General features: G+C 53.0%; 1 protein-coding gene across 2 annotated transcripts in view; it reads right to left on the reverse strand.

Moving 5' to 3' along the window:
• Nucleotides 1-11,941, reverse strand: part of LOC118217827 (tau-tubulin kinase 1-like) — a 59,214-nt gene that overhangs the window by 17,203 nt on the left and 30,070 nt on the right. For both annotated transcript variants that reach the window (XM_035399889.1, XM_035399890.1), the window contains 3 exons: nt 11,546-11,753; nt 6,821-6,999; nt 5,660-6,167 (listed from right to left, as the gene is read on the reverse strand). In XM_035399889.1, coding sequence (XP_035255780.1) covers nt 5,660-6,167; nt 6,821-6,999; nt 11,546-11,753 — 895 coding nt within the window. The remainder of the gene's footprint in view (nt 1-5,659; nt 6,168-6,820; nt 7,000-11,545; nt 11,754-11,941) is intronic.

An 11,941-nucleotide genomic window follows, 5' to 3' on the forward strand; every position in this document is an offset into this window, starting at 1 on the left:
CACACGGTGTGCGGTAGAGAGCCCTCACAGTCACACAGTGTGCGGTAGAGAGCCCTCACGGTCACACACGTGCGGTAGAGAGCCCTCACGGTCACACACGTGCGGTAGAGAGCCCTCACGGTCACACACGGTGTGCGGTAGAGTGCCGTGGCTCTCTAGGGAGGCACAGTTGTCCTCACAGCACCAGTAGAGGCACCGAATGCACAGACCCAGACTCAGGCTGCGGGACAGGCCCATTGCAGTACAGCATTAGACAGCAGTGGGGCGGGTCTCCCTGGATCTTTCTAAGCCCCCCCCCCCCACCCGCGCCTGGGCGTGAAGGGGCGGGGTGCGCCAGGGTGACATCCTCAACAAAGAATTTGATGGACACGATATGGACTTGGCCTACACCTAACAATCGCTCACGGTTACAAACATGGAAATGCAGTCTCTTATCTTGCTTTTAAAAATAAATGGAAATGTACAAGGACGGGAGTCTCATGGGGGGGGGGGGGGGGGGGGGGGCTGGGGGAGGGGGGGTGACAGTGAAGGTCATTCTCGGCTCGCCGGCTCGCTCTCTCAGGGAGGCAGACGGCGGGAAAACGCTTCCCTCTGCCGCTGTTGCCGGGGGCGGCTGCAGTCTGACTTCGGCCCAACCTCTCCCCCCCCCCCCCTTAACCCCCCCTCCCCCTTCTGGACGGGCGCTATCCGCCGCCCGCGAAAAAGGCAGCTCACGCGCCGCGCTCAGCTTCCGAACGGAGCGGAGCAGACCGCGTTTATTGCATGAATAAGACAAAAAAAGGTCTCTCTCTCTTCTTTTTCCCCCTCCCTCTCTCTCTCTGTCTCTGTCTCTCTGTCTGTCTCCGTGGGAACAGGGCTTTGGTTCACGTCTTGTTCATTAATTTGGCCAGCATCTGCTGGATCTGCAGCCGCGGCGTATTGAGCACAGAGTGGCGGGACCGGGGGCTGCCGGGCACCAGGGGCAGGTGCCGGCGGGCGGGGCCGCGGGCGGGGCTGCTCTCCGCCGAGCGGCTGCGCTGGATCAGCGACCCCCCCGGGTGGGGGTACTGCTCCGTCTCCAGAGTTGAGGAGGAGAAGACATAGGACGCCAGCCTTCTCAACTGGTTGGGCCTCTGGAAAGAGTGTTGGGACTGATGCTGCCTTTCCTCCTCCAACTGAAAAAGACCAATAAGAGCGGAGGAAAAGGGGTCAGGCCGGGGGGCGGGGAAGACTACCTCCTGCTCTGTCCTTCTCTTATTTTAAAAATTTTATTTTTAAAAAGTTCTCTCTCTCTCCCTGTCCCTCCCTCGCTCTCTCTCTCTCTCTCTCTGCACACGCTACAGATCCCTCTCCGCTGAAGGAGAACGGAATCAAACAGAGACTCTGAAGTCTCTCTTTATCTGGTAAGAATGTGAGACGACTTACTGATGGAAAACGCCTTTATGACAAATTGAAAAAAAATAAAAATGATAGGGCCACATTTGTGCGGATGTGAAAATGTGCGTTAGTCAGCTTGCGGGGACTGGAGAGCTGTTAGCCTGTCGCTGGCTATTGTTTTAATGCACACGCTACACAGCTCAGTCATCCAGAGGCAACGCGTTCAGCGCCGTCAAAACTCAGAATCCCACTCGCGTCTGAACATTCTTAGACCACACGGTCCTACCGAGTGCTGTGTGGTGTACAATAAAAATAAAAAATCACTGTTACACATCCTACACAGAAAGACACTACGAAATGACTCGTACTAACCGGAATTAAACACCCTTTCAGTGCACAGCTCGCCACCCTGTTTAAATGGAAGCTGAATATATGAGACAGAAGTAAGGACTATGCTTTTTAACAGCCTACGTCAAACGCTTTATTTCTTCTTGTTGATCCCACACACACGGCACCCTGGGTCCTTTCCCCTCCAGTAAAGTAACGTGTGGTCCATTTAAGCACTATCTCAGGCAAAGGCACCACTCTGTCAGAGCAGCGATGTGAGCAGAAAGCCTGGGTATTTCTGTACAGCAGAAGGCAGGGGCCATAATGCTTCCTGAGATCCTCCTCCAGCACATAATGGCAAAGATACACAGTCAATGGGGAATAATTACAGGCTTATTTTTGGGATTTGTGTGGGAAGAACACTATTTAGAAGAGATTACGTAGAATGCTGACGGGGTAGGGCACGGTAGATAAAGCAAACAGATCTGTGGGCCATTCTGGGCCTCTCTGAACAATATTAGACAAGATACTACAGCTTGATACAAGATTAATCACTCACACTGATACTACAGCTTCATACTATCTTGATCAATCACACTGCTACTACAGCTTTAGCACTCACACTGATACTACAGCTTGTACTGCTAGTTAATTCGACTGGCTGACTGGAACTACATGTGTGTGAAAATAGCAACGCATGCATTTTTAACTGCCTGAGGTAGACAACCTTGGTCTTGGAGTGCCAGAGATGTTGGATTTTTGATTCATCCAAATCAATAACTACATAGCTGCATTAGTTATGCAGGCACCATGCGGTCACCATTAAGTCTCTGTATATTCAGGCTCAGACTCTTAATAACTCAAACAGGTCATCTTCTCAAAGTGTTTCTTTTCAATAAAGACAGTTTCTCGTCTCTGTCTGGCCTTTACACTCCAAATGAGCTGCCAGGTCGGATCGTGAAAAAACATAACAGACAAGGAGAAAAACTACAGTCCCCAGCTCAACAACATAACTGTGATACACGGACAAAGAGGAAAGACTACAGTCCCCAGCTCAACAGCATAACTGTGATACACGGACAAAGAGGAAAGACTACAGTCCCCAGCTCAACAACATAACTGTGATACACGGACAAAGAGGAAAAACTACAGTCCCCAGCTCAACAACATAACTGTGATACACGGACAAAGAGGAAAAACTACAGTCCCCAGCTCAACAACATAACTGTGATACACGGACAAAGAGGAAAAACTACAGTCCCCAGCTCAACAGCATAACTGTGATACACGGACAAAGAGGAAAAACTACAGTCCCCAGCTCAACAACATAACTGTGATACACGGACATGGAGAAAAACTACAGTCCCCAGGCTCCACAACGCTAATGTGATTCAAGCTGACAAATTCTAATTTCATAAGTCACTTCAATTAAGCCGTCGAGATGCAATGCGAAACATGAGACTGCTGTCAACTCTGCTTACAGCTGAACTCATGCCCACACTGAGAGAGATACTAAACATGCTCTCTGCATATGCTCTCAGTATTAAGACTTATCAGGCTAATTACTGGAATTTTACAGAGATATCAGGACATAGAAGAGTGAAACACAGTCTTCACAAACTTCAGATAATAACACCTCAGACAGATCTGAGGCATACACACAGTTAGCAGTAATATCTGATTAGGCGCATGAACTTCACTGCATATCTTCAGGCAGTTCTGACTATCTTTATGTTGATATCACTATCAACAAAAGTGATCTTTTCACCAGGAGAGTGCAACAAAAATATTAAACAGAATTAATTCCCACCAGTGCATTTAATATTTATTTAGAAATGTGAGGTCTTTTTAATTTTTTTAAATTTATTTTTTACCTCATATACATTCTTCACCATTCCAATATCTCAACGCAGCTACAGGGTTGATCCTGATATAAAGCTGTTATATGCTATTATATCAGCTATAAAAAACACTTAATGGCACCTTAGAATTGACTTGAACACCCATTATTCAAATTCAGAATCACTTGAATACTGCAAACATATTCAATTTGGATGAGAAATTCTCTTCAACTGGAAAAAGATTTGGCTCAAGTACCTATGAACGAAGTAAATCATGCAAGGGCCTACCGTGGCAGCCATTTTAAGCTTGTTCCGAAATCACTGCAGTTTCGGCTATATTTACTGTTATCCTTAGTAGCGTTATTCATGTCTGCAAGAACATTTTGTTTAATATATTTTTTGCAAAGTGTGCCTGCCCAATCCATGTACAGGTATTTAAAAAAGGTTGAACCAAAACTTAAAAGTAGATGTAAAATGAGAGTGTCTTGCAACAAAGGTTAGACAAATGCAAATATTATCTACCCAATCTATGTAAGGATTGTGTGTGACACCTGGTTCAAACATGCTTTTCAAATATGCTGAATCTGTACGTGTCAGTAAAATGACATACCCTCATGCAGAATTTCAATGAAATTAGGCTTTCCCACCTGCCAGTGGTAAACAGACACTTAAGGAGGTATTTAACTAAATGCGATCCGGCCAAGTTAATCATCTATGTCGATGACAAGCAGTCTACCTTAAAAAAAGGCGACTACAGGTGGTTGGGTCTAATATGTAGCTCTGTCTGTGTGTGGCGATGGTAGTTGATTGGCACATGAGAACACCAATCTCTAGCCAGGCTGCAGGTAAGTGGAGTTAACTTTACAGGTAGGAAATCATGCCAGAGAGCAGTAGCCAACAACAAGCTAGCATGAGCTAGGAAGCCAAGGGCTTCAGTGAAAATGCACGGGTACATTGCCAACTTCCCTGCATCCCCACGCACATACACATGAATACATACACACGTGCACACACCCACGTGTGCACAGACACACATTCACACACACACACACACACACACGTCTATGTTACTAACGGGGATCACACTGTACCTGCCAAGTGGGGACCATATTTCCAGTAATTCTCTACCAAACAAAATGAACAAAAATCTTAAAATTTTCTATGAACACACACACACACACTGATAGAATGAAATGAAATATTGTCCCTAATCTGAAAGCAACACTTCAGTTGCATTTAGGTGAAATGCCTGAGTGCTGTATGGAAGCGTGACTTGAAGCAGTCTGCGGGCACGCCCTGTTTCCACACTCAGGAGGGGGAATATCTACCTGACATTCACAGCAGGACTAATCACTCAGAGTCCACTGCCGTGAGCGTCTTATAGGGGACGCTGAATGGGCTAAAGTGCATGGTAACCGACGCAATCATAAAACCACACTGATTTCCCCCTCAGCAACACCACAGCCAACCCCAACAGAAAATAATAAACTAATATTTAAGGGCCAGTGTGAACCGCATTAGTTCACACTTCCCTGTTCAACACACGGATGTACAAGGTTTTCCCCTAGCAGTGCGGCTAAACAGCGTCTGTGACAGGACAACAGGAATAGACTGGAAAGCGTTGCATACCCCACGTTAAGCCACACAAAGCCATACTAACAGACCTTTCGACATTCATGCAAGGACTGAATGAAAATGGAAGCCAAACACAAGCTCAAATTGAGTATGAGGTCAAAGGTCGTGAGGTCAAATTGAAGCCGCTGAATGGCCTTCATGCAGTAATTTAAAATAAATGGGCAGACTGATAAAGGGATAATGAGAAGTCAGAGAAAGGAAGTATGGAGAAAGTAAAATAATCACGTTTGTGACACGTGATGTCATTTACTCTGCGTGAAACAGAAAAATGAAATCCGTAAGCTCCAGTGAATAGGATGAAATAGTCATTTATTCACATGTGCGTCCGTTTCCCAAGGGCAGAGTGAGAAGCCTGAAGCCACAGGGACCGGGGATGGACAGCCAAACTGAAGCGTTAGCATTAGCGTTAGCCAGCGCAGAACCCCATGGAAATGAGGTGGGCAGAGGGAGCAGGTATGCGCTGTCTCAGTCAGGTACGCCCAGGTGTGGAGGCCTCTTACCTGTCTGTGGGGTCCGAGGGGCTCCGACTCCCTCCTCCGTGGGCGGGCGGAAGGCAGTGAGTGACAGGGCGAGTGGGTGGGGCTTGGGGCATGCCCCTCCTCCTCGGCCACCGTCAGCATTCCCCGGGTCTTGGGCCGGACCACGGCCTCGGCCCCGCCCCCGACCCCGCCCCCGAGCCGCCGCCGCTCCTCCTGCTCCTCGATTGGCCGCAGCTCCTCCGGCTCCTCGTCCGTGGTGCCCGAGGTGGTGGGCTCCGCCCCCGGCAGGAAGTCCCGCAGCTCCGCCTCCTTGTTGATGATGACCCACTCCTTGCTGTCGAAGTCCTCCTCCTCGGCCAGCGGCACCGAGCGGAAGGCGTTGCTCAGCGCCTCGTGGTCCACGGAGGCTGACACCTCCTGCCGGCCGCTGGCCTGCCGGTCCCCCGGCGCCACGTCCACTGACAGCATCTGCGCCGGCTGGGACGAGTACACCTGCCTGGAGGGAGAGCCCAGGATGTCCATACGGGACCTGCACCACAGAGCACAACGTCATCACTGTCAGCCTGCACCACAGAGCACAACGTCATCACTGTCAGACCTGCACCACAGAGCACACAATCATTACTGTCAGACCTGCACCACAGAGCACACACTCATTACTGTCAGACACCAGACCTGCGCCACAGAGCACACACTCATTACTGTCAGACACCAGACCTGCGCCACAGAGCACACACTCATTACTGTCAGCCTGCACCACAGAGCACAAACGCATTACTGTCAGACCTGCGCCACAGAGCACACACTCATTACTGTCAGCCTGCACCACAGAGCACAAACGCATTACTGTCAGACCTGCGCCACAGAGCACACACTCATTACTGTCAGCCTGCACCACAGAGCACAAACGCATTACTGTCAGACCTGCGCCACAGAGCACAAACGCATTACTGTCAGACCTGCGCCACAGAGCACAAACGCATTACTGTCAGACCTGTGCCACAGAGCACAGACTCATTACTGTTAGACCAGCACCACAGAGCACAAACTCATTACTGTCAGACACCAGACCGGGATTGGAGGGCTGAATAGGTAGATGGGATTGGACGGGTAGGGTTGAATGGAAGCACGGGAGCGGACGGGAGGGCTGAATGGGAGCAGGGGATTGGACGGGGCGCTCACCGCTTGTCGTAGGCCTCGGCGCGGCCCTCGGCGGCAGACAGCCGCTCGGACTCGGGGCTGGTGGCGCGGCGGTATCTCAGCGAGCGCGCCTGGCCGCCGGGCGACTCCGGGGGCGCGCTTCGCACCGGGGACACGGGACACGCCCCCCGGCTGGGCTCCTCCTCCGCCGCCACCTGCGTCTGCGGGGCAGAGAGGGGGCGGGTGAGACCCAAAAACCCCCACACACTGCAGCTCCCAAACACCCCCCACACTGCAGCTCCCAAACACCCCCACACACTGCAGCTCCCAAACACCCCCACACACTGCAGCTCCCAAACACCCCCCACACTGCAGCTCCCAAACACCCCCACACACTGCAGCTCCCAAACCCCCACACACTGCAGCTCCCAAACACCCCCACACACTGCAGCTCCCAAACATCCCCACACACTGCAGCTCCCAAACACCCCCACACTGCAGCTCCCAAACACCCCCACACACTGCAGCTCCCAAACACCCCCACACTGCAGCTCCCAAACACCCCCACACACTGCAGCTCCCAAACACCCCCACACACTGCAGCTCCCAAACACCCCCCACACTGCAGCTCCCAAACACCCCCACACACTGCAGCTCCCAAACACCCCCCACACTGCAACTCCCAAACACCCCCCACACTGCAGCTCCCAAACACCCCCACACACTGCAGCTCCCAAACACCCCCACACACTGCAGCTCCCAAACACCCCCACACACTGCAGCTCCCAAACACCCCCACACACTGCAGCTCCCAAACACCCCCACACACTGCAGCTCCCAAACACCCCCCACACTGCAGCTCCCAAACACCCCCACACTGCAGCTCCCAAACACCCCCCACACTGCAGCTCCCAAACACCCCCACACTGCAGCTCCCAAACACCCCCACACACTGCAGCTCCCAAACACCCCCACACACTGCAGCTCCCAAACACCCCCCACACTGCAGCTCCCAAACACCCCCACACACTGCAGCTCCCAAACACCCCCACACACTGCAGCTCCCAAACACCCCCACACACTGCAGCTCCCAAACACCCCCACACACAGCAGCTCCCAAACCCCCACACACTGCAGCTCCCAAACACCCCCACACACTGCAGCTCCCAAACACCCCCACACACTGCAGCTCCCAAACACCCCCCACACTGCAGCTCCCAAACACCCCCACACACTGCAGCTCCCAAACACCCCCACACAACACTGCAGCTCCCAAACACCCCTCACACTGCAGCTCCCAAACACCCCCACACACTGCAGCTCCCAAACACCCCCACACACTGCAGCTCCCAAACACCCCCACACACTGCAGCTCCCAAACACCCCCACACTGCAGCTCCCAAACACCCCCACACACTGCAGCTCCCAAACACCCCCACACTGCAGCTCCCAAACACCCCCACACACTGCAGCTCCCAAACACCCCCACACACAGCAGCTCCCAAACACCCCTCACACTGCAGCTCCCAAACACCCCCACACACTGCAGCTCCCAAACACCCCCACACTGCAGCTCCCAAAAACCCCCACACACTGCAGCTCCCAAACACCCCCACACACTGCAGCTCCCAAACACCCCTCACACTGCAGCTCCCAAAAACCCCCACACACTGCAGCTCCCAAACACCCCCACACACTGCAGCTCCCAAACACCCCCACACACTGCAGCTCCCAAACACCCCCCACACTGCAGCTCCCAAACACCCCCACACTGCAGCTCCCAAACACCCCCACACACTGCAGCTCCCAAACACCCCCACACACTGCAGCTCCCAAACACCCCCACACACTGCAGCTCCCAAACACCCCCACACACTGCAGCTCCCAAACACCCCCCACACTGCAGCTCCCAAACACCCCCACACTGCAGCTCCCAAACACCCCCCACACTGCAGCTCCCAAACACCCCCACACTGCAGCTCCCAAACACCCCCACACACTGCAGCTCCCAAACACCCCCACACACTGCAGCTCCCAAACACCCCCCACACTGCAGCTCCCAAACACCCCCACACACTGCAGCTCCCAAACACCCCCACACACTGCAGCTCCCAAACACCCCCACACACTGCAGCTCCCAAACACCCCCACACACAGCAGCTCCCAAACCCCCACACACTGCAGCTCCCAAACACCCCCACACACTGCAGCTCCCAAACACCCCCACACACTGCAGCTCCCAAACACCCCCCACACTGCAGCTCCCAAACACCCCCACACACTGCAGCTCCCAAACACCCCCACACACTGCAGCTCCCAAACACCCCCACACAACACTGCAGCTCCCAAACACCCCTCACACTGCAGCTCCCAAACACCCCCACACACTGCAGCTCCCAAACACCCCCACACACTGCAGCTCCCAAACACCCCCACACACTGCAGCTCCCAAACACCCCCACACACTGCAGCTCCCAAACACCCCCACACTGCAGCTCCCAAACACCCCCACACACTGCAGCTCCCAAACACCCCCACACTGCAGCTCCCAAACACCCCCACACACTGCAGCTCCCAAACACCCCCACACACAGCAGCTCCCAAACACCCCTCACACTGCAGCTCCCAAACACCCCCACACACTGCAGCTCCCAAACACCCCCACACTGCAGCTCCCAAAAACCCCCACACACTGCAGCTCCCAAACACCCCCACACACTGCAGCTCCCAAACACCCCCCACACTGCAGCTCCCAAAAACCCCCACACACTGCAGCTCCCAAACACCCCCACACACTGCAGCTCCCAAACACCCCCACACACTGCAGCTCCCAAACACCCCCCACACTGCAGCTCCCAAACACCCCCACACTGCAGCTCCTAAACACCCCCACACACTGCAGCTCCCAAACACCCCCACACACTGCAGCTCCCAAACATCCCCACACACTGCAGAGGAGACAGACTATCCAGCAGCTAATGAAGCAGAGGCTAAGAGTATTTGGGGTGTTCACAATGCTGTATGCTCTATGTAACTGAGTGGTTCCCAAACTTTTTAGTCAAGCCCAACCCCCCCAATACCCCCCCTCCCATACACCCACATCCACTTTGGGAACCCCGCTCTAGATCAAGCACCTTGATTTCCTCTCCTGGGGGACTGCAGTACCTGGGGGGTTTTTCTTTCAATCAGCAGCCAATTAAGGCCTTGGAAACATGACATGTGACCTCTTTAGCCAATCAGACTCACACTGAACACTGTAGTATAAATCAAGCGTTACTGTACAGCTTTTTCTGCTCTGAGTGCTTCCCCCTGCTGTGTGTCAGGCTGTAGCCAGAGGCAGGAAACCCCAGCAGCAGCGGTAGCGTTAGCGGCGGCGGTAGCTTCACTTAATGGGCAGCGGCCCAACTGTCATCCATCAGCCGGGACAGCCGCGACGGCGTCCGGCTCCCCGCCGCGTCGCAGAGACCCGGAGAACAACGCCCTGGAGGAACGAGACCCCGCTCCAGGGACCCAGAAGCCCCGTCAGAATAACTGCTCAGAACCGTCCGGCCCGGGGGTCCCAAAACCACACCCCTGAGCTACAGCTACCGACTCAGCCAATCAGCAAAATGGTGGCGGCTTGAATCGGGTGTTATAGTGCCGGGCGGGAGCAAAAAGCCGGCTCCCACACTGGGGGTCGGAGAGTCCCCTCGGAACCGACGACAGACAGGTGAGGGGGAGTGGTGTTCCCCTAGGAAGCCGACAGAAAGTCACGCACACACACAAATCCCAAACTATCGGTGAATTACCCGCACTGGGCATTACAAGCCCGTAGCTGGCTAACTAAACTACAGTAGCATAGATGAATAGCAAACTGAGCATAGCTTTTCACTACGCCATATCTACACAAAGAAAATAAATTGTGGTTGCATCAATATCATTAAGTAGGCTGTAACAAGCTGATTAATTTGAAGGCGTCACATAGCCTATACTTATTTGCATGCAACCAGTGTCCATAATTTCAGTAAATCCAATAATAATTAAATAAATGTAATGATTTATCTTTTGAGTCTACTTAATAATACCGTATGTGCAGTTTAACCATTTTCGAAATCAAATAGAATAGGTCTGTTACCTTGCTGATGCCGATGCTGAGTTTGTTGCGGTTGAGCGCTAGGCTAACGTTGGTTTGTTACCTTGCTGATGCTGATGCTGAGTTTGTTGCGGTTGAGCGCTAGGCTAACGTTGGTTTGTTACCTTGCTGATGCTGAGTTTGTTGCGGTTGAGCACTAGGCTAACGTTGGTTTGTTACCTTGCTGATGCTGATGCTGAGTTTGTTGCGGTTGAGCGCTAGGCTAACGTTGGTTTGTTACCTTGCTGATGCTGATCCTGAGTTTGTTGGAGTTGAGCGCTAGGCTAACGTTGGTTTGTTACCTTGCTGATGCTGATGCTGAGTTTGTTGCGGTTGAGCGCTAGGCTAACGTTGGTTTGTTACCTTGCTGATGCTGATCCTGAGTTTGTTGTGGTTGAGTGCTAGGCCAACGTTGGTTTGTTACCTTGTTGATGCTGAGTTTGTTGTGGTTGAGTGCTAGGCCAACGTTGGTTTGTTACTTTGCTGATGCTGAGTTTGTTGTGGTTGAGCGCTAGGCTAACGTTGGTTTGTTACCTTGCTGATGCTGATCCTGAGTTTGTTGCGGTTGAGCGCTAGGCTAACGTTGGTTTGTTACCTTGCTGATGCTGATCCTGAGTTTGTTGCAGTTGAGCGCTAGGCTAACGTTGGTTTGTTACCTTGCTGATGCTGATCCTGAGTTTGTTGCGGTTGAAGTCGGTGTCCTCCCAGGGCTCCCCCTCCGCCGGCGGCTGGCTGGCGTCTCCGTGGCGGCTGGCGGCCGGCGGGGGCGGGGCGTTCTCCTGGTCGCTCAGGTGCTCGTCCTGCAGCACGTCGTCCGTGTTCTCCCTCTGGAGGTCCCCGGGCACCGGCGTCACATTCACCACCCTGCACCAGGAGATGGCGCTGTTCAGCATCCTCACTGTGTGTGTGTGCGTGTGTGAGTGTGTGTGTGTGAACGTGCGTGCATGTGTGTGTTGAATATGAGTTGATTTAATAATGTTTAATGAGTAGCTAACATGCCACGCCCTTTTCCCGCCCTTTTCCCGCCTCCCAGCCAAGTCTTCAGGACCACA

This window comes from Anguilla anguilla, chromosome 18, assembly GCF_013347855.1.
Source record: "Anguilla anguilla isolate fAngAng1 chromosome 18, fAngAng1.pri, whole genome shotgun sequence".
Classification (NCBI taxonomy): Eukaryota; Metazoa; Chordata; class Actinopteri; order Anguilliformes; family Anguillidae; genus Anguilla; species Anguilla anguilla.